At 41.0% G+C, this 23,394-nt stretch overlaps 1 protein-coding gene across 1 annotated transcript in view; it reads left to right on the forward strand.

Annotated features, from left to right (window-relative positions):
* The first annotated feature begins 433 nt into the window (after positions 1 to 433).
* The window catches only part of CBLB (Cbl proto-oncogene B), a 175,440-nt gene continuing 152,479 nt past the window's right edge, over positions 434 to 23,394 (forward strand). The window contains exons 1-3 of the mRNA XM_090058252.1: positions 434 to 724; positions 1,828 to 2,007; positions 11,907 to 12,157. Of these exons, the coding sequence (XP_089914378.1) occupies positions 1,840 to 2,007; positions 11,907 to 12,157 (419 nt within the window). The 5' untranslated portion in view covers positions 434 to 724; positions 1,828 to 1,839. The remainder of the gene's footprint in view (positions 725 to 1,827; positions 2,008 to 11,906; positions 12,158 to 23,394) is intronic.

The following is a 23,394-nucleotide window of genomic DNA, read 5'->3' on the forward strand; positions in this document are numbered from 1 at the left end:
GTGCCAGGTCAGGAGGTGGGACCGGAAGCCCCTCCCACTTCCATGTACGGGCCTCTCATTGGCTCCTTCCCACATCAATCCGAGCCTTGGGTCTTCCCTCCCCTTCTTCTGACCCAGCCCCGCAGTCTCCTGCCCTATGAGCCCGGAACAAGCCCCGCCCCGCCCCGCCCCCATACCTCCACCTCCCACCCAATTGGCTGCCGGCTCGTCGGACCGAACCGCTTCTGATTGGCTGTAGGCCAGGCTTCGAAACCGCCACTGGAAAGGAGCCCGGCGCCGCTCTCTTTTCTCCTGCTCCCCACCCCCGCCGCGGTCCTCTCCCCGCGCACGCGCGGTAGGGAACTTGGGGCTGGACGCGTGTGTAGGCGGGGCTGCGGGGGGCGGGGCCGTTAGGGCCCGCCCGTGCCTCACTTCCCCGGTGCGAGGCAGGGGAGCCGGCGGGCTGTTCTCGGAGCGCGGTGCGGGGCGGCACGAGTCGGGCCGCCACTGGCCCTACGACTCCTCGGCGCTCGCCCTCGCTCCGCACAGCGTCCGCTAGGGGCCCGGCGCGGCGCGGGACGGGGCAGCGGGGACGGTGCCTGTCCGCCACGACGCGGCGTCGGCCGCGGGCGCTGAACGGGAGGGCGCCCGGTGGGGCGGGGAACTCGGGCGCCGGCGCCTGATCTCGCTGTCGGCAGCTGCTACCGGACGGGAACAGGAACGGGGACGGGGCGCGGACGTGCAGGTACCGGGCGGTGCGGGGCTGGGGGGAAGGGGGTGTGTGTACACATGCGTGTGTGTATGTCGTGCTGTACGTTTGTAGTGTAGGCACTGTATTATATACTCTGTGTATGTGTGTACAAGCAGACTCGAGTGTGTGTGTGTGTACGTGTACACAAACATGCGCACACAGTGTACACAGACTCGGGTGTGTGTGTATTATGTGTGTGTATGTATGTACATGCACTGTGTGTGTATACACACGCACACCTCTGAGTCTGTATGTAATGTGTGCATTATATAGGTGCATATAAGTCTGTGTGTGTATATGTGTACACACATTACACAGACTGAGTGTGTGTGTGTGTGTGTGTGTATATACACACACAAACACCATATACAATGAAGTGTATACACATTTGTATGTATACATATATGTACACACAGACAGACTCAGGTATGTGTGTATATGCACATGCATGCATGTGCACATATATACACACACACAAATAGTATATAATATGTATATGTATGTGCACATGCACCACTTCTTCCCTCCCTGGATGTGTAGTCGCTTTTTGTTGTCTTGCAGCTGTGTGTGTCGTCTGGCTGCCTGTCACTGTTATTTTTAACATGGCACATGCCAAACTCCCTTTGGGGTTGCCCCCACCCACTCTGCCTGCAAGTCCCTTTCCTCTCCTTGGCCCTGCTTGTACTGGAGTCCCCTGCAGTCGGCTGGGGCTCTGGAGGGAAATCTAGGTAGGGAGTGCATGTGGTGGTTGTTGTGTACATCTGTTTAGTGAGTGTGGGGGGATTAGGTTGTCAAGCCCCTGCCTGCCCATTCACATGTATGCATTTCCTCGCGACTTGTTTATGCTGGTATCAAGCGCACATCCAGGGGCACTCCAGACAGTGTAAACTCAGCCCAGGTGGGTTTATTCAAGCTCATCCTGAAAAGTTAAGCTAGTTCCCCAACAGGCCCTCTTGCTTTTCCTGGGGGGTGGGGGAGTGGAAATGAAACCTGGCTGTTTCCTTACTTGTTTGTCTGTTCATTTTGCAGCAAAGCATTTTCAGGCCCCCTTGTGATTCTCTTCTTTCATTCCTCTTTCTCTCCCTTCCCTGGGTTAGCTCGGACCCCAGATGGCCAATTCCACGAACGGCCGGAACCCAGGTGGCCGAGGAGGAAACCCCCGCAAAGGGCGCATTCTGGGCTTCATTGATGCTATTCAGGATGCAGTGGGGCCCCCAAAGCAAGCAGCTGCTGACCGCAGGACTGTGGAGAAGACTTGGAAGCTAATGGACAAAGTGGTGAGTTTTGTGTGTCACGTCTTGCTGTTGGGGGAAGGGGAGGCATTTGCAGAGCTACGGATGGGGAAAGCGCATCTTTAGGCAGATTTCTTTGCAATGCTGTGTGCACCCTTGATGGAGAGGGACTCTCCTTTCTGGCTGTTTAAACCCACTGTCCATTTTGTTGGCCTCTGGCTATGTTTTCTTTTTTCTTTCTTTTTTTTTTTTTTTTCTTTATATGGAGGAAGGTACATGTATTTGCTTTAGGCTGTTGATAGGTAAAAGTATTTTCAAATGACTCAGGATTTAAAGAAGTGTGAGAAAACTGGTTAACTTAGTTCTTGCTCTTATGTTCCTTGTTCTTGGTCCTTATGTTTTTCTCTGGATTGGATTGTTAGTCAGCAGATGAGACCTTTTGAGCATAAATTTAATTTAAGCTAATCATCCGGTAAAGCATTCTCATGACAGTCATATACATATGTTTGTGTTTGTAACAATGTCTATGGGAGGGGGAGAAATGGCTTATTATCCTTGGAGGAAACAGATGTGTAACAAATACTTCATATTTGAATATTTTGGTGTGCATTTGTGAAATGGATTTTTTTTTTAAACCACACTGGCAGTGTCTTCAAGTGTTTACTTTGAAACTGGAAATGTGCTTTACTGATGAAGATTTATTGTGATGGACCATAATTTTCTAGACCTCCTTTGCAGCATCTACATGCTGATTTCTGAGCCAGATGGGCATCTTTAATAAAATAGTACATTAGGGAAGCAGCAACTTGCTATAAATAATTTACAAAATAGGAAAAAAGGTGCTTTACTGAAATCGGGGTTTGTTGGGTTGTTTTATGGGTAGCTTCAGGAGGCAGCATGGCTGGGTAGATAAGGGCCTTAAGTGGGGGACAGTTGACACTTGACAGCTTCAGTTTAGGTGTTGAGGCTTTAATTCCTTTTAGGATCTAGTCTTGGAACAGAAGGGTTAGATCTCTAAGACTTGAATTTGAATGCTTTCACTCTCTGACAAGTTGGGCTAGTTACTACTAACTTTTCTTGTAAAAGGCAAATATTTTATATAGAGAGATGCATGTTAAATAAGAGCAAGGTATTTATTAAATTTGTTAATGCATCTGCCACATGGAATAGTTGGAATCTTTATCTGCTCTTCCATTCTGATGTTGTTGGAATCTTACATTATTTATACATAATAGTACAGCCCCTTTTTGTAGGTCCTATCTCTGTTGTATATGGGTGCTACTCCAGAAACTTTGATAAAGTTATCCCTGTTACTCTTCAGAGTACTGTAAATAGAAAACACCCAGGAATAATCTGTTTAGAGGTGCGTACTGTTCTTCAGGGCCCAGATATTTTCATTTTGAAAACAGGACATCCTTGCACCATGTTTAAGGTGCATAGTGTTTAATTTTTCCTTTCTGCTTCAGTGGCTTTTGAAACCACTTGAAAACTGTAGCATTAGGAATTGCTCAACTTTTATAGGACACCATTGTCATTGTTACAGTAGAGCATCACAACAAGCAGCATGTGGCGTATTGTGCAGGTTTCATCAGACAGGCTGGATCCTTTACAGTTTTTCTCTTTCGTTTCACTGGATAAATGTCCTCAGTTTGGATCTTTAATGTATCCTCTTTAAGCTGCTGTCAGTTAATCAAATTTTGTTTCTAAATTGCATTAAAGTATACCAGACAGGGTGATGTCATGGTGTCAGACTGCTGTAACTTACCGCTTAAGCTTAGCATTTGGTACTTCTAGTGAAAAGGGTGCATTTGAACAAATTGAATATGTTGCCAAACAAATGTTAAGTCTCTTAGCTTCACTCAGCAGTGCACGAAGGAAGGTCAGTTTCTCCTCTAGCTAAATCAAAAACAGGGATTAAAACCAAAAATAGTTAGAACCCTGCCTGATTATGATTGTGGCTTTAAATCCTGTTTCAGGACCGTCTCTCTCTCAGTCTAATGCACATGAGCAGCCCCTTTTGTGTCCATGTAGCCTTGGTGAAATTAGTGGAGCTCTGCAGTCTTAGAGGCCTTGCCCAGTGATAAGGATTTGGTTTTGAGGCCTAAACTACCAGTGTTTTGCATTATAGTGTTCTTCTTTAAGTGTAATCACTATAGCCACCTAGTGAGGTAGCTAAGGTTTATTTCCATTTTACAGATGTGGGGAAGGAAGAGAAAGGGTAGAGATATTATCTTGACCAAAGGCAAAGAAAGAATCCATTGTCAAAACTGGGATGAGAGCTCAGTAATTTCAGACTTATTTTCCTTTTTGTTCAGATCACTTCAGCCTTTCTCACGGTTGAGATTTCATATAGGAAGTAACTTGAGTGGTAAAACTTAACTCTGTAAGCAAGCATTATGGGAGTAAGTAAAACAACCTTATTTTTATCAAAAGTTACAGAAATTAACTGTGATTGAGGATTAGAGCTTTCTGAGGATATATTGTGGTGTGTGTAAAAACTTCTTTGCAGTGCAGTTCCATATGTGCAGACATGATCAAAGTCCATAGCTTGGAATTATAGTTATGAGCCTGCTAGTTTTGAGTCTTTATGATTATATGTTGTGGGTGGTTTATATTTTAGCTGTTTGAAGGGACATAGAGCGGTAGCAGAATAGACAGCATCTTGTCTCAAAGTCTCTTATTACCATCCTAGAAAGAGGTGGGGAAAACCCAATTAACCTCTTGTCTGGTTGTTAAAGAAACTGTTAAGATTAATGGGGCCAAGTGTTGGTATGACATTCTTGATAATAGTGCTGTTAATAAATAGCACACATGGTAAAGACTATACTTTCAGAAGATACAGAAAATCAGTTTAAATATATGCTTCACTGAGTCATGTGGTTATAACAAATTGGTGCATATAGGGCAATGTGCATGAAAATCCAATCCTCCTTTGATTTCAGGTCTATTTGAATCTAAACTTAATCAAGTTTAGTGGTACAATTTCTACGTATTTTTGCATGACTAATTCCATTCCTACCAAGAGTTGACCATATAAAGTCACTGCTGGCTTTGAATGGATAAGCATTAATTATACTACCAGTAGCCAAGTTATCTATTGCTAGATACAGGTACAGTCATAGATACAGATATTTGGCTATTGGTGATATAATGGGTATAGAGAGATCTATATCTTTATAATGTGCCCAGCCTTGGGCAGTACTCTAGTTCTATATTCCAGGATGGTGGGATAGTAAAGTCAGTTCCTTTATATTTTTCTAACCATGATTCAGTATGAGATAAAAACATTACATACTGGAATGGAGTTCGAATCCATGTAAGAATTGTAGTTTCAGACTGTTTTAAATTTTACAAGAACCTTCCAATCAAGGCTCATAACACCTTTAAGGAAAAACCTGAGGATATAGCAGCAAAATGTTAAGAATACAGATTAATAATCTGGAAAACGGAAAGGCATTGCTTTTTTGGGAGAGAGTAATTATCTTACACATAATGGGGAGATGTCTAATGCTGGGGTGGCCAACCTGCAGCGAGGGTGCCACAACTGGTATGGGTAGCCTCTGTGTGTGGCATGCAGCAGACTAAGGAGAAGGCAGGCGGCATGGTGGTACACAGGGAAGGGATCACAAGAAAAGAAACAAAACCAGAGCAGTTGATCAGGCAGGAGGTGCAGAGCTGCAGATCAGGAAGGATAAGGTCTGACTGGCACTTTGGGAGGGTCTGGGGGTAATTGGTGTCTAACAAAAACATTGGCCCCCAATGGTCTAATGTGTGGGCATGAGAGTAGTTCAGCTTGGAATACTTCTAAGGGTATCAGGGTAGTGAAAGTTTTGTCACATCCTGAAACGTAAGTGAGTTCGTGCTTCCAGGTAGGAACATTTCAACAACTTTTCAGTTGCTGTTTGATACTCTGCAGTTCTCAGGAAGAAAATTATTAAGCACCGTAGTAAAAATATAGCAGCTTGAACGGCATTGTTCCTATGTTGTGGTCCACATTAAATTTTCCCTGAATTATGGAAAGCAAACAAAAAATTTAATTAGTTGTATAATAAAATTGTGAAGCAAGGAAACTCTGTACCCAAAGTTTACGCTGCTGGTTTTGTGAATATGCGAAAGCATGTTACTAGGAGTTATAGATGAAATAATAAATTGTTAAAATAGGGGAAGCCAAAGTACATTTTGTTTTTGGCATCCCCATATCTTTACTGAGTGCAGTTAGCTTGAAAACTAATGTCCATATTCATTATTCTTTGTAAATAATTTGAGGTATGTAACCTTCTAAGTAGCTTATACTTCACAGGGCCATATGGGACCCAATCAAATCAATTGTAACCACAACTTTCTTCTGTATCTGCATCAAAGCCCTCTACACTGCACTTCTGTCCCTTTTGTTTTTTTCATCTTCTCCCCATATACAACAAGATTTCATTGCAGTAATGCAGCTGTGAACTACAGGATGCAAACGCCAGTTTTTCCTTTGAATGAAAACCATACACACGGTGAGCTCTTACCATTTTGGAAATAGAAGTCCTCCTTTAAGAGTATTTTTCTTGGTAGTTTGCCCATCTGTAGTATGCCATGCATTGCAAAATAATGTAGTTTGGGCAGGGTCATTTTTTGATCATAGATTATAAGGTGCAATTCTTCCCCCCTGCATCTTCCCTCCTGTCCTCACTTTTCTTTTATTCTTCAAAATTCCTTTTACAACATGTTCATACGTAGTCCCTCTTATTCTGTGTAGAGCCAGATTTTTTTTTTTTATTTGGTGCCATTTCTGGACAATGTAACAAGGTGCTACTTGAGCAGAGCTTTGCACACTGCAACTTTGGGAACATGCGTGACTTGCTACTCTAATTGTTAAACTCATTGACTCTAGCTGAAAGAGAGAATTTAGTAGGCACAGTCGTCTGATTTTTATTCCATTATTATCCAATAACTTTTCTTAGCGTTTTTTGTATAGCACTGTTGTAATGAAGCATCATGATGTCTCAGTGCTTGGATACTTAGTTTAATTTAAAGCTGTTTTATCAAACCATTAAACCTATGACCTTTAAAACTTTGTTTTAAGTAGTTCATCATGGAACAAAAAACACAGAGGTTTCTGCAGGAAATTGAATGGCTACTTGCTATAAAAATCTGTTCACTCTTTGAAGGTATTTTAAAAGTGTCTCATAACTGAAGTGGTATTTTTTTTTAAGTTGTGTTGCTACTGTCAAAGAAGTATCCATCTGGGTAGTTACTGTTTATGGCCTTTATCAACATAGTAATTGAACATTGAAGTAATGGGTGGGGGGCAGGGAAGAGAAGGGTAAAGATTTAGGCAAAGTTTCAGGGGAAAAAAATGTCTTTCCTCTTCTTGCCAATAGAAGAAAATGTTGAGGGATTGTGACTTTTTTTAACTCTTGGGGCTTATTTTTTGAGAAGATCTAATAATGAAAAACTGTATCAAAGAAACAGGTTTTACATTTAAGCTTGTATGTCACAAGTTTTGGAGTATTCTCTGGCAAACGAGAATTCCAAGATCATCTCCAGTACTAATATTCTCCCAGGTGGTTGACTGACTTGGAAAGAAGTTGAGAAGAGAGGTTGCAGCCATGGAGGGAAAGGCATTGTTTTGGATAGCTCTGTCCCTCCATGAAAACCTCTGAATACAAGAACCATTCAGTTCAGGTAGTACCTTGCTCTAAATTAAGTCGTGTTTGCTTCATTGAGACTTGTGGAATAGGAATGTACTCATTACAGAAAAGGATGTTACAGCCTGGCCTTTGTATTCAGTTCAAGAAGTTAATGAAGAAACTGGAGCAGTGTAACAGCAGTTGGTGACTAATGTTGCTGAATAGGTGTGTTGCTGTATTTGGCATTAATTGGACTTACCTAGAACAAAACTCCAAGCCTGAATGTCTGTAGCTACAGACATTCCTGACAGTGCCTGAAAGTTGCAGATGCAGAGAACATTGGAGCCACAATCTCTTTGATAGAATGGGGTGCAGTGCCTTGGCTCTTAGCAAGTGAAAGTGGGTGTCACAGTCATGATCCTGGTATCAGTGCTTTGAACTGTTATAGATGGGAGTTAGCTACATGTAACTTATCTCGATCAAGGAAACATTTATTTGCTTAATGAATGTTTTCCTTTGAAGACTAAATACTTGCTAAATATATAGATGATTAATTCTAGTTTAAAAAAAATTACACCATGATATGACTCGCATCCTAATCTGTTGCTCTAGTAAACGCTTGTTTTATAAAATGCAGCATGTTTTGGAGGGAAAGGGATTTTTTTCAGAAAAATATGTACTACAGAGCTTGGTACTTCAGTAAACGTTTTGCGTCAGCAGTTGTCCTTTCTCGCTGCTTGCTGTTAATGTGAAACGCTGTGGTAAGTGTCAGGACATCCTGACTCTGGGAGCCGTATGGTTTACAGAGCCAGTCCTGTGCAAACATGTTTCCTTTGTACTGAAATTTGTATTACTGTATTTAAAAAAAAAAAAAAGTAGTAGAAAAAAGCCCCTATACAACCTCAGAGCTGTGAGTTTGCACCATAGCATTTGAACTAAACTTCAGCATTTATTTGCTTAATGTTTAATAGAAGTTGAATTTTATAGTAGAAATATTTTTCTCAGGGTTTTGTTAAGGTCTGGTGCTCAGAGTTGAGATATCTAGTGATATTCTCTAATTAGCCTTCACGTAGTCTGCAGAAAGTGAAGCCTGGTAAACCAGGAAGACCACAAAATCCTGCTCTTAGCTATATATGACTGTATTGGATGATATGAGACTTTCTAAAACATCTAAAAAGAAGAACTAACAAAATCTTGTTGTTCACTCTGCGTTCTTTGTTTAGCTGTGTGTTCATTCAGCCAAAGAAAATCATCAACCAACATGAGGAACTTGTACAGCTAGGTAGCAATAGCTTTGTTATTTTCACATTGCCTGAAATATGTGAAGCCACTTTTTCTCTGCTTAGTGATATAACTTTGTGAATTTGATGTTCACTGAACTCTCGTAACACCTTCTGAGGAAATGGGATAGTTAAGGAAAACAGTATTTACATTTTTTTTTATATGTAACTTCCTAGATTTGCCCTCCTATCTTCTGTGTTCTGGATAAATTAACCATTTTCCTTGTGCTTAACATCCTTGATTTGTGGTATTAAATCTTTTTTTCATCATGGATGTCACAAATCAGCCTTCATGGTTCTCACTTCAGATGAAATGGCAGATTGAGTCAATAAAGAGGAAAGTACTGTTGGAAAAAATCTGTGTTACTGATTGAAGCACGAGAACCTTTGGAAGAGACTCCTCATCCCCTCTTCAGCTTTCTGTGGGCTCTGCTCTTGCTTTTCTTCTCTCGTTCTTTTACACTTTGTTGGTAATCTCATCTGCAAACACTAGCTCGGTTCTCATCTCTAAGTGAATGACTATCAAGTCTGTTTTTCTATATCAGATGTCTCCCCCTCTGTCCAAATAAACATCTTTTCCTGTCTTATGGCTATCTAGTTGTTAGCACAGACTAAACATGACATAATAAACAGCTTTTTCCCATTGGGTTGTCTTCCTCCATTAGGACTCCTTTTCTCAACCATGGTGGATGTTACCAGCTCCTCCCTATCACTGAGGACTGTAATTAAATTTTTTTGGACCTATTCATCCAGGTTGTGTCTAAATTTGCAAATTTTTTTCTTGAGAGATTTAGGCATATAAAGCATCTCAGTCATTTTGTACACCCTTCCATATCCATCCACACACCTAAAGTTCTCATTCAGGTTCTTGTTCTTGCTTGTTTCAGTTACTGCATGATCTTTTCTGTGCTCTTGACAAATGTAGTCTTGTCCAACTTCTGTATGCAACAGTAAGCCTGCCTAGATAGTTTTCCTAGCCTGTTGTTTTGACCAGGTTATCCCTCTCTTTGAGTTCCTTTTTATCACTTCAACCCTTAACAATTTGTTATTTTCACGGTATTTAACTACCTATTCCTATCCTGTGTATCTTCCCTCATTCATTGTTGAAAAATCAGCTCCTGCACCACTTGGCTCATGATGTCAGTCTGCCATCCTCATTAAATGTTTAAGTAAGCACTTCTTCCCATGCTGTCTTTTGGCTAATATAAGCTTTTGGGAAGCTACCACATTATCTCCCTTTTGATACCTCCCTTGAAACATTTTTCTGTAAAGCAGTAATAACCTAATTAAGGGTGGGAGCCCCGTTTGATATTGTTTCACCTATGTGTAGAATTGAGGGTCTCACAGATATTTAGTTGCTATAGATGGGCTTGGACCAGAAGAGGGACCACAATACAAAAAGGATGGAGAATGCCGTTATAATGCCAGTAAAATCTTGACACTTGTTAGGTGTGTTGACATTTCTGAGCTTCCCCTTTTGCTTCCTGGCCTGTCTGTACCCAACTGTTATTTTTGTGTTTTGTCCAATGCTTAGATTACATATTTTTGGGCTAGGTACAGGCATTCAGAAATCTTGCAGCAGAATCAGTCTGTGTTATGGAAAATCATGCACAAGTGATATAGTTTAGATCGGTAACAACCAGAACATACATTTGCCCTTTGGAGGGAGATGATCTTGAACTAGGTTCTGCCATTTTGAAACCAACCTGTGTGCTGAACCTTTGTTCTGTTATAGGTATAGAGTGGTTTTGTTTGCTGAAATTCTGTTACGGGTATAGACTAGTTTCCTGTTGCTTATACTGGTAAAAGGATAATGTCTGTACCTGGCCTTGGAGTCCAGGACCACTTTGTTTGGGATAATATATTTTATTGGACCAACTGCATGGGTAGAATAAATTTAGACAAGCTTTTGAATTATTTCACTATAGTAATTTATGTATATCATCTGTATGAAGGAATCAGTTGCTTTAATTCAGTAAAAAATCTTGAAAACAGAAAAAGCATTAACATTACGTTAAGACAGAAAAAGAAGAAAAATACTATCTTCAACTAAAACATAAGATTTATGTAGCCTGAAGATAATTCCTGTAAGTTGGTAAGTGGACAGGGCAGATCTCTATACTTCAAAATGGACAATGAAACTCTTGAATGATCAGGGGACAGGACCTCTGTTTTATATGGACTCTTCAGTAACATAATATTCCCATCTAAGATGGGGCTTTAGTTTTTAACTTGGAGATAAGACTTCTCCTCTCCTCACAAATTTGCAGAAGAGTGCATCCGTGTATATGGAAAGGAGGGTGAAAGGGAATGTCATTAACAAAATTTCTTACAGTACTTTGATTTTGCAAGTGGTTTTGTATACCAGAATTGACAGTCCCACGCCTGCTTATTTATGCAATCAAATGATCACAACTCAGTTTTTGTGAGGGTAATAATTTAAATAATTACATACTTTCCCTGTAGAAGAAGACTGGCAATCTTTGTATAAGACATTTTGCATGGCAGATTTGCCTCAATTAGAGGTGTACAAAACACACATTTAAACTATTCATTTTGACGTTTATTCCTTCTGTTGCACTATTGCCGTTGAAAGGAAGTTGATTGAATTTTGTGTATATAATAGACACTATTTAGAAACTCTCTATAGCTCATGATTCTTGTAGATATCAGCTTGTACTACAGTCATGAAGTACATGTATTTCTTTTTGTCTTTTATGGTATATTTCATATTAGCATAGATATGAAGAGTACCATTTCCTGTTATCATAGGAACGTGTACAGGTGGAAGAATGGGTCTATGACTACTTTGTGATTCTTACAGATACCAGTAGGTTTAAATGCTCCAAGATTTGTGCACAATAATGACTTTTGTTTAACACTCTGGGGTATAAGTTAAGCAAAACTCAGGTCCAAGCGCAAAAGGACTAAGAAGTATGCTTGTATCTGTTACTTTCAAGATGCCAAATCAACTTTTGTGTCTCTCTCTTTCTTTCAGTGTTGAGTAATAGAAGAATTCTGCTTTAAACACGCTTGTTTTTGCTTCTAGGTAAGACTGTGCCAAAATCCTAAACTTCAGCTGAAGAACAGCCCACCCTATATACTTGACATTTTACCAGATACTTATCAACATTTGCGACTTATACTGAGCAAATATGATGACAACCAGAAACTTGCGCAACTCAGTGAGAATGAATATTTTAAAATTTACATTGATAGTCTCATGAAAAAATCAAAACGGGCTATTAGACTCTTTAAGGAAGGAAAAGAACGGATGTACGAGGAACAGTCACAGGACAGGTAAGAAGAACATTTAAATATCAAAGATTGACTCTCTTGCCTTGCCTTTTACATTGCTTACCCATGTTTGTGATGCTTTAATGTTTTAATTATTTAACAAGCAAAATATTTATTGTTTACATATTCTGAGCCTAAATCAGTCCATCATTAAGTTGCTGGATTTCTTTTTTCCTGCTAAAAGGTAGTGTATTTGCTTCATATAACTTTCATTCCAGGTCTACAGCATGTTTCCCTCCTAAGAAAGGGAGGGTATCTAGGTGGCGAACTGCCACTGATGACTTAAAATGAGAAATTGCTGTCTCTGTGTGAGGGATATTGACATACGCTTTCACAAGTCTTGAAATAGAACAAAACTGTATGATGCTTACATTTTTTTTTATAAGATTATGTAGTTTCACTGTAAGGTAGCAGTCATTTAGATTCATGCTGAGGAATCTTCTGAAAGACCTAATTGACCCTGGTTTGCTAGGAGTCAGTGCTATTAGCAGGGATTAATGTCCAATTTATACTTGTTGTTTGGAAACTGGCAGAGTGCTTTTTGTGGCAGTAGGCAGGTCTCGGATTGCTTTGCAAGTTTAATTTGAAATTAACTTGGTCTTTATAGGGGACTGTGCCATCATGGAACTACTTGTAAATGTTATTTAGATGTTTTGGGGGTTTTTTGTAGTTTTTTAAATAGGAGTTTTGATACTATATATTTAGAGGTGGATCCTGTGCAGGGAATGGAGAATTGAACCCTTTGCTCTTTCTGCACCTGAGTTCAGGAGCACGGCTGCAGTACAGTTTCATTTATGCTGAAACTACACAATAGAAGAGCAGAAATGGTCATTTTCTTGTACGTCACACTGCAGTCATGGTAAGTCAGAAATGCTTTCCATATGAGCCTGCTGAAGTGGTAACAAGGGCCACAACTTATGTACTGTGACACTCACATAGGGGTCTGGGATGCATTACATAAACTGCTTTGAGCCAAATCAGTTAAGTCTGATATTGCATTCAACCAGGTTTATCTCGAACCGGTTTCAACCATTTTGAAACTAGTTTATGTGCACTGAATGTCTATTCTGTTATGGGTTTAAATCAGTTTCTGATTACTTAAACTGGTTTATGTGTAATGTTTGTCCCTAGCCTGTGTGTTACCTAAATGTAGTTAAACTTGGAGAAGAAATGTATCTTTTCCACCATTTTTTTTTCTTCATTTGAGGACAATGTACATCTAAAGAATAATTTTTCAGACTACTTTATTGACAGAAACAAGCTGTTCTATTAACATATTGTAATTGTAATACAATTCTAGCTTAATGCTCTTTTTCTCTTTTTAATATGGGTTCATATGCATTAAAAGTGATACTTTCATTGGAGATGCATTGCAACCTGAAGACACACAAAGTTATCCTGTACTGGGGGAATGATGATGGTTTCTTTGAGCATTCCTTTGGTGTGTGCAGAAATAATTGTGTGAAGGAAATAAGAACTCTTTAAGTGCAGGGGCAATTGGACACGCGTTACAGCATTATGTAAACAGATTTTATTTAGACTTCCCTATGGAATTGTGAATTTGTATAAAATCCATATTTACTTGTGGTTTTGCTTACAGTATATGCAGTAAATTAAAACCAGTTTCAATGTTAGTTCATCAAACTAAAATTTGCTGTAGTTGGTGGGTATCCAATAACCTATCAGTTAGTTTGTGTGTTAGAGAAGATGTCAGAGGGATTTCTTTCTCTGGTAGTCTTCTACTTCAGCTTCTGGATAATGGTAATAGCAGTGGGACAGAAATGTGTTCTGGAAAGCAGATGGCTTAGGAGGAGAGAGTGCTTTACATTTTACTGTAGTTTATCTTCTTGGTACTCTAGGAAAAGATTAAAAACAAGCTCAGTACCAATATGTGGACAGGTTATCAATAGCTGCTATAGCCAATATCAGAATTAGTATTTCTAATGATTTTTTCCCCACCCCCCTTCCCCCTCCCCCTTTCTACTTAATGAATGGAACTGGAAATGGAAGATGAGGACACTACTACAGTAAATAATCAAATGCCCAGTAATAATCTTGTTACTTGTGCTTAAACAAGTAGAGGTTGTATGTGTGTACATTATAGTGGAAATTACCCTGCTATGTATGGCTGAGTCTTCTCTCAGTTTTTGTATTTTTATTTTATTTTATTTTTTAACAGTTTCTACAAGGGTCTGATTTGTCTGCTGAGATTAGGTAAACTGGTATTTGGTATATTGGTAATTACCTAGAATACAGGCTTATCTGTATAAAAGTTGAATTGTCTTGGTATGGCCAGTTCCCTTTTTGTTACTAGAATAAGCTGTACTGATAACATTGCCTAAGGAAGTTGTACTGCCTTTACAATACCAGTATGGCCAAATAGTCCAATATTTTGTATGGTAGCAAACCCTATGATGATATGCCTATAAGGATATTTTTACCCGGAAAAAGTTTTCAATTATGGCTTTAAACATTAAGTAATTCAACAATATTTCTTTAATACTGACTGATTAATTTAATTATGAACTGCTAGATACTTTAAATATGTTGGATGTCTTGGAGACTGAGGAAAGTTGCTCCAACTTATCCTCTGTACCAAAATACTGAAATAACATAAGTGAAAACCTACACTTAAAAAAATACTTTGGTGCATTAATATATACCATATGTGTGTGTTACCCATCCCTATCTTTAGAGATCTTTTATTCTCCACAGCAATTTGATGTACTCTTAATACATTTAAGGTTTTGCCAGATAGGTAGAGAAGATATTGTTGTTGTTAACGTTTGTTTCTAAATATTTTTTTATTAGCTCTAATACTTGTTTTGTTAGTTTTATGAAATGATAAATGAAAAAAGATTTAAATGTTTCAAAAGATTTTTTTTTCCTAGTCAGCCCTTTAAAAATACTGTCAGCTTGAAGTCTACTCAGGTTAACAACAACAACAAAAAACGCACACAAAAAAATTAGTTAAGTTTTTTTAAGGTCACTTCATTCCAGTTTTCACTGTCTTTTCTGCAGTGTTTGTTATATGGAGCAATTTCCTGAGAAGGAAATACTCCTTGATAGAATTTTGTGTATATATTTATTTTTTGGTTGTTTTACTTAACAAGGATAAATGCAAGGTACTGCACTCGGGGAGAAAAGAACGCTTATAGACTGGGGGGGAGGGGTACCATTCTGAGCACCACAACAGTGGAAGGAGATCTCCCAGTCCTGGTTGACGCAAAAATGAACACGAGTCGCCAGTGTGACAAGTCAATAAAGCAAGGCTAACTGCACTCTTTCTTGCATCAGCAGGTGCATCGTGAGCAGGTCTAGGGAGGTGATAATTCCCCTCTATGCAGCATTGATGAGGCTGTAGATGGAGTACTGTCTGGTTTTGAGCGCCTCACTTCAAGAGGGGTACGGATAACCTTGAGAGGCTCCAGAGGAGGGCTACTCATGTGGTTGAGGGCCTTCAGGTATGTCTATGAAGACAGACTGAGGGATCTAAATCTCTTCACCATCTGTAAGAGAAGGCTGAGAGGCGATCTTGTGGATGCCTACAAACTCATCTGGGGGGTCAGCAGGGAATAGGGGGCACTTTGTTTACCAGGGCGCCCCTCAGGGTTACCAGAAATAATGGCCACAAACTGAAGGAGAATAGATTTAGACTGGACATAAGGAAGAAATTCTTTACGGTGGGGGTTGCCAAAATGTGGAATGGGCTTCCAAGGGAGGTGGTGTTTTCTTCCCTACCCTGGAGGTGTTCAAGAAGAGATTGGATAGGCATCTGGCTGGGGTTGCTTAATTCCAGTGCTCTTTTCCTGCCTGGAGCAGGGGGTCGGACCCAGTCATCTGCCAGGTCCCTTCTGACCCCAGAAATCTATGAAATCTACTTTAGAGTACGCAGGGAAAACTGCCAAAAAAATTGCTTTTTAACTTAATTTTTGTTTTGTTTATGATTGGTACATTTTTGGCAGAATTAAGACTTTTATAGGTAAATAAATTCTCAAGGCATGCAGGACACCTTCATAACAAAGAAAAATTTGTTTTAAAAAAAATGCTAGCTTCCAGAGATCACATGTTGGAAATCTAGCCACTCATAGATTTCATAGATTTTTTTTTGGGTTGGAAGGGACCTTAGAAGATCAAGTCTGACCCCCTGCCCAGGGCAGGGGGGAGTGCTGGGGTCGGATGAACCCATCTAGGTGCTTGTCTAGCCTTCTCTTTAAAGACCTCCAAGGTAGGAGAGAGCACCACCTCCCTTGAAAGCTCATTCCAGATTTTGACAACCCTCGCTGTAAAGAAAATTTTCCTAATGTCTAATCTAAATCTATTCTCCATTTAATTTAACGTCATTGTTCCTAGTAACCCCAAGGGGCACCCTGATAAACAGTGTCTCTTGCTCCTTGCTGCCCTCCCACCCCACCCTGGATAAATTTGTACATGGCCACAAGATCCTCTCTCAGCCTCCTTTTGTGGAAACCTGAAGAGATTCAGGTCCCTCAATCTCTCCTTGTAGGATCTTACCTGCAGGCCCTTAACCATATAAATGGCCCTCCTCTGGACCCCTTTCAAGGTTCTTCACATCCCTCTTGAAGTGCAGTGCCCAAGATTGGACGCAGTACTCCAACTGTGGTCTTAACAATGCCACATATAGGGGAAGTATCACCTCCTTAGACCTGTTCATGATGCACCTTCTAATGCATGAAATGGGGTGGTTGGCTTTACTTATCACTTGGTCACACTGACTCGTATTCATCCTGGAGTTGACTATGACTCGGAGATCCCTTTCTGCTGCTTTGCTGCTTAAAAAGTCCCCTCTCAGTTTTCAGGTTTGTTAGTGATTCTTTCTCCCTAGATGCAGCACTTTGCACTTATCTTTGTTCAATTGCATCCTATTCTGATCTGTCCACTTGCCTATCTGTCCAAATCTGCTTGAATCTGCTCCCTTCCCTCCAGTATGTTTACTTTGTCCAGATTTGCAGATGACACCAAATTATGGGGCAGAGTGCCTTCCACACCTTCATTCAGGTCACTGATGAAAATATTGAACAGCACTTGTCCTTGGGGGACTCCACTGCCCAGATTCTTCCAGGTCGAAAAATGACTCGTCCGCCACCATCCGCTGGACGCATCCCATAAGGCAATTTTCCACCCACCTGACCGTGTAGTAATCTACGTCACAACCATTTAATTTATTTGTAAGAATGGGATGCGACACTATATCAAAGGCCTTTTTAAAATCTAAGTAGATGACCTCTACTTCAACTCCTGCATCTATGCAATTTGTGACCTGGTTGTAAAAAGAAACAAGATTAGTCAGGCAATATCTACCCACTATGAAGCCATGCTGGTTGCCCTTCAGCATTATTTTTCCTAGTGGACTCCCACAGATGTGATCCTTTAATAACCTTTTTCAAAGGTTTTCCCCAAGTTTAGAGGTGAGGCTAACCGGCCTATAGTTACCCAGATCATTCTTTCTCCCTTTCTTGAAGATAGGGAACACATTGGCCCTTTTTTCGGGCCTTAGGGACCCATCCTGAGTGCCATGAGTGCTCAAACAACCGCGCCAGTAGTTCAGCTATGGGATTGGCCAATTCCTTCAGCACCCTCGGATGAAGATCTTTGGGGCTTCATCGTTGTCCAGCCTCTCCAAATGCCCCTTCACTAGGTCCCTGTCCTGAAAGCTCAGACTGAGAGGACAAATACAAAATGAGGAGTGGGTGGGCTGGGGGGTGGAGGCACAGGGACTGTAGAATGAGATTATACACTTAATTTTATGAATTTTTGAGATTAGCCTGTAACCCAGCCAGCATTATTTAAGTCAGCTTTTACAAAAGTGGTACAGGAAGACAAGGGTGGTGGTTTTAGGGGGTTTGGATGAGAAGGAAGAGTGCAATGGGCAAAGTGAAAAAATATTCCCCAGTGGTGGCAGTGGTAGAGGGTTGTAGCAGGAATTGCTAGTAGAGGTAGCTGCAGTGATGGAGCGAGTAGGGAGAGCAGTATTTTGTTGCCTTTTTAAGTAGATAGAGATTAAAACATTCCTCCCAGTTTTGCATATTAAGAATTGTTAAGTCTTCAGGACCATTATTTTTATTTTTTATTTTTTTTGGCAACTTGGCTGGAATTAAATGCTTCCAGATGGGCAGTCCACAAGGGCACTTGAGTTTGCACAGAATGCAGCTTCCTAGTTACGGATACCTTTTAGGGTGTATATTATACCTGTACCTCATACATACACTTCCATTTTTGTTGCTGAATGCCTCTTGGGATACTATTTGCTCTATAAAGCTGAAGGTTATTGAGGACCTTGATAAAGAATTTCTCTCTTTTTTTTCCCCCTGGAAGCTGACTGACGGCTGCAATCCATTAGGGTATTTGAATTAACAATCCCTGGACAGCATCAAGGTACCAGTGACACGGCATTCTCTGTGGAGAGTAGCTGCTGCTTTCCTTCCTTGATTGGAGCCAGTTTGTTAATTGAGGAGGCTGGGGTAGCCTACCTTAAGTGGGGCAGATTTGTTTGTATTAACTGTTGTTACATTAGTTAGTTATTTGCACTGGCTGATGGGTTTTTCTTATTTGACAGATTAGCGCTCTTCGTGAATGCATGTATTCTAATTTGGGACACTCAGAGCTGTCTTTGGAGAAATAGCTTCTTGTTTCTCATTTGCTTCACATAGATGGCTGAGCAGCTGTTGAATGGTAATGACGTTTGGCCTCCTACAACCTGGGTTGCTTTGGGATTTGTGACCTTGAGGTGAAAACCTCCCATCTCCTTTTACTAGTCCCCCAATTCATCCAGTTTTCCAGACATTCTGCATCTTTTTGTCTTTTTTTTTTTAAGTCAATTTTCATCTGAACAACATGGTCCAGAGCTACATAAAGGCAGAAACAATGTGGTTTTATGGTATTTGGTAACTCCTATGTTGAAGCTGTGTTTAAAAATGTGTATTCTGAATAGTCCTATAAGGAAGTACACTTCAGTAAGAGTTCTGAGTAGCTTTCATTGGAATCTATTTAGTCGCATGGTTTGTTTTATTGATTGATTTATTTTTTGGCTATACTTTCTTTTTAAGGGTAAAGAGGCTTTTGGGTGTTGACTAACTTTAAAAAACATTTCAGTCTCAAAAAAAACTTGCTTTTCTTTCCTTACCACTTTTAAAATAGATTATTAAGGCTGTTACCTAGAGAAAACCATGCTAAGGAAAAGACTGCCACTTTGGAGGAAAGGGATGGGAAGGAAGGGATGCATGCAGGAAGTCAGGATGAGAAGTAGAGTTTCTGAAAGCTTTTCCACTGCAGCATGGCTTGTCTTCCCCTCTCTGAATTTGACTTGACACAATCGTTTTAAGGGCCCTGGCAGATACTGCGTTCGTGATGTGGTCAGCATATGGAACGTAGTTGTGGCTGGTTAGCATTTCCCCTTAAACTGAATGGGTAGCATATGCCAGACATGGGGCTGCCCCATGCCTGATGCTTGTGGTCAGTTAAGCATTGGACATGGGGGCAGCCTCAGAGTCCAGGGCAGAGCCTCTGCCTCACTTGATCCCTGGAATTGCACTTGGGATAGCCCTGGGTCTCCAGTTGGTACCTGAGGTTGCCATATGACAGATTTCTGGTTTGGCCCTGGCAGCTGCCTGATTGGGATCTAAGGAATTTTATGCCCCATTCCAAACATTGCTTAACACACACGGCAGGATACACAGTGTTTGGGATAGGGCATAATATACTGGTGTGATTTGGATCTGAGGAATTTTAACTTCTACTAAGGATTCTTGACATGCTACTTAATTGGGCAAGTAACTGAACTTCAGTACAACTTTGTGGAAGCAGAAACGTGCTGTATGTAGAGCAGTAATCTAAATTAAACAAGAAAGACTTATTTCACTAAACACACACACTTCAGACAAAGGGCCTCTTGTTCAGGGGGGCAGGTGAGAGTACATGGAGGCCACAAGTAGTTAGTCAGTGTTATGACAGTTTGTATTTAATACAGATGCAAATAGGCTGAGCTACCCTGGGTCTCAGAAAGTGGTTTCTGTTTCTCAGTGAAAAAATAATTCACTTTTTCAAAAAATGTGACACAAATGAGAACAAAAAAGCGCCTGTCTTATTCCAAGTAGAGAAGAATAATGAGGTCTGAAACTGTAGAAGACCTTTTGGAATTGAAAGTAATAGTTTTTCAATATTGTTATTGCCCTAAGCTCCAGATTTGTATCCAGTTGGGCGGAAGGCAGATGATATATCTGCATAATAGTCTGAGTATTTGATTATATCAGTAGAGATAGTGTTTTTTGGCATTTTTCAAGCTCTGTCTTAAGGGTGTTTATTCATTAAGTTGATGATAATATTTGAGTGCTGTTCAGTTGGTTGTAGTGGGGAGATCAAGGGCCTGATTCTTTACTAATAGCACTTTGTATAGTCATTTGTACTTGTGCAGAGTGGGTGTAAAAATGCTGCCAAATTGGAATAGAAACTTTTTCTACCCACTCTGCCCCAGTGTAAATATTCTCACAAAGTTTGGAGCAGGTTGGTATCAAGCCTCCAGACTTTCCATTTGCTATATGTTAATTTTTACTGATAAAGCTAGTTAACGGCTCTACTGCTGGGACCCTGGAAGACGGATGGCTGTGATGCCTCTTCCAAGCTGTATAGTTTAGCAGGGAGGAAGATTTGAGCTAGGAAAAACATATTGTTTTCTGAGGATAGGATTCTTTGTTACAGTGGTCGAGTATATTTCAAATCTGAATTAGGAGGGAGTACCTCCATACCTGTTCCTGTTCAGGACCAAACTACTTCTGTGTCTCTGTGGCCCCAGTGGCTCAGTGAAATGCTTTTATGCTGTTGGATGTGGGAACAGCCTTGATACTAGGACCAAGCAGTGGTCTAGTCTAGTGTGTACTATCTTAGCAGTATAGACTAGACTGGCTTCTAAGCTTACAAGATAGAGGGGAGAAGATTTGCGTCTCCTGTTTTTTTTTTTCCTAACAGAACTACTCTTGCTCACTGATTTTGCTGATTGTTTTTTTGTGAAAAGGCTGCCCGTCATTTTTTCACCCTGGAGATCTTACACCGTAGACCAAGGGCAGGCAAAATATGGGCCACAGGCTGGGTCCAGCCTGCCAGACAATTCCATCCAGCCTGCAAGTGCCCACCAATTGATTGTATCCCACCCAGCCTGCATGCTTTGCTCCTGGTGCATGGGAGGGCCTGGTCCAGCCAGCATGCACAACTTCTGGGCAGGGCTGCTTCTTGCCACTGCTGCAGGCACTGGGGGCCTGCTTGGCTTCCCCAGCCTGCAGCAACTCCTCCTTGTCTCCTTGCTGCAGTGCTTGCTTCAAGGCAGCAGGTAGGGAAGTGGGGAGAGCTGTGGTGGGGGGAGGGGGTTGGGCAGGGAGTGTTGAGCTGGGGCTGGTGGGAGCATGGAGCTCGTGCCCAGGGGAGGTGGTGGGAGCATGGATCTTGGCTGGACAGGGTGTGGGTAAGAGGGAGGGTATGGGGACTCCTTCCCCCGCCCCATGGCACACAGCCCCCACTGGCAGCAGCACCAGGTGGGGGTGCTCGTGGCCAGAGCTGCATGTGGCAATAAGGAGCACCGCCAGTCAGCCTCCCTCTGTTGTGCGGGGCTCCCTGTGACACATGTGCAGCCTCCGGTACTTATGTGCCACTGTGGGAAGCCCTGCACAACTGAACCATTTGCCTTCCCTACCATGTGCAGCTGCTGGGATGCTGGATGCTGCCAGAAGTGGCGGGGAATCTCCCCCCGCCCCACTTCCGTGGTGGCAGCCAGCTCCATCATGTGGGGAATACCTCTGGTGGTAAGAGTGCTGGGAGCTGCATGTGTGAGAGATGGGCTCGTCTGGCTGTGCTCCTTGTTGCTACGTGCAGCTCTGGCCGGAGCCAGGCTTCTGCACGTGTGTGGGCCATGAGCAGCCTGAGGCACCCCACCTGCTGCTGTTGCTATCTCTGGGGCTGTGTGCCATGGGGAGGAGTTGTGTATGGAGGGGATCCACATCCACAAAATACTTCTTTTTTTTATTTATTATTTTGACCTATTATATAGTCACCTCTATATAAACTATGCAAACACAAAACAGCAAAATATTTTCGTAATAAATTAGAATACATTGTAGTAGATGTTTGACTCTTAGTATATGATTTTTTAATTTTTATTTATTATTTATTTTTGGTTCAAATGGCAACCCCCCCACTCTCAAAAGGAGTACTTCTGCAGGCAAGGGGAGGGACTTCCAGTGGCAAAGCTCAGGAGTTGTGGGACAGACTTCTGACCCATCAAGGGGCAGGGCTACCTTTGCAACCCTCAACAGCTTACCAAAACTCATTAAGCAGCCTTCCAGCCACAATAATTGCCCACCCCTGCCAAAGATGGTGAACTGTATCATTTTACAATACTTTTTTATGCTGGTTCTGATGAAGAGAGTTTATCTTCCTGCAGTATAACAGGAAGCATTATTAAAACATGTTTCTGTTCTGCCCCCACCTCAATGTTTTGTTTTTAATTAAAAGCAAGAAGCGCAGAAGAATGAAAGTCTGTTCTTTGCTCTTTAAAGGAATACAAAGGAACTGGGTGAATAATCACTTTCAAGCAGCACATTTTGCAATTTAGTTCATAAAAGCTCTTTTGGCACTCTGTAACAGAAGTAAATTAAAACCTGTTTATAAAAACACAGAGTACTGGTGATTCTGTTACCTAAAAATGTTTTATCTGAAATCAGGCTAGATGTACATGTTTGCTAGAGATTTAACTGAATAGAAATGGGTTGCAGGAATTTGTAGATATTTGGAAATATTGGAGAAAGAATGAAGCACTGCCTGTTTTTTCTGTACGGAAGAAGGAGAAAAGAGTTACCAGAGACTGACAGTTCCAGACTGTAACTTGCAAGCAAGTTTTAAAGGGAATTGTGGAGTATTTGTCTAAATGTTTTTTAATAGCATGAAGAATGTTTTGTTCCAACCTATTATATCTTTTAATTGTCATGTTTTTTGTTTTGTTTTTAAACTTTCAGTTTTTTGCAGCATGACTGAAGTTAACCTTTTTTTTGTGTGTTAAGTTGAATGCATAGTATATCTCATAGCACAACTCCTTTGTTTATCCTTTTGTTTATCATAGTGACAGCCTGAGAATATATAGGCATTATTAATACTGCTGTAAACTTGGAAAAACAACTCTTTGGTTTATAGAGTGGGTTTTTTTTTCTTATGTTGTAATTGGATGTTAAGATGCAATC

This window comes from Crocodylus siamensis, chromosome 1, assembly GCF_052110815.1.
Source record: "Crocodylus siamensis isolate JL-2025a chromosome 1, ASM5211081v1, whole genome shotgun sequence".
Lineage (NCBI taxonomy): Eukaryota > Metazoa > Chordata > Crocodylia > Crocodylidae > Crocodylus > Crocodylus siamensis.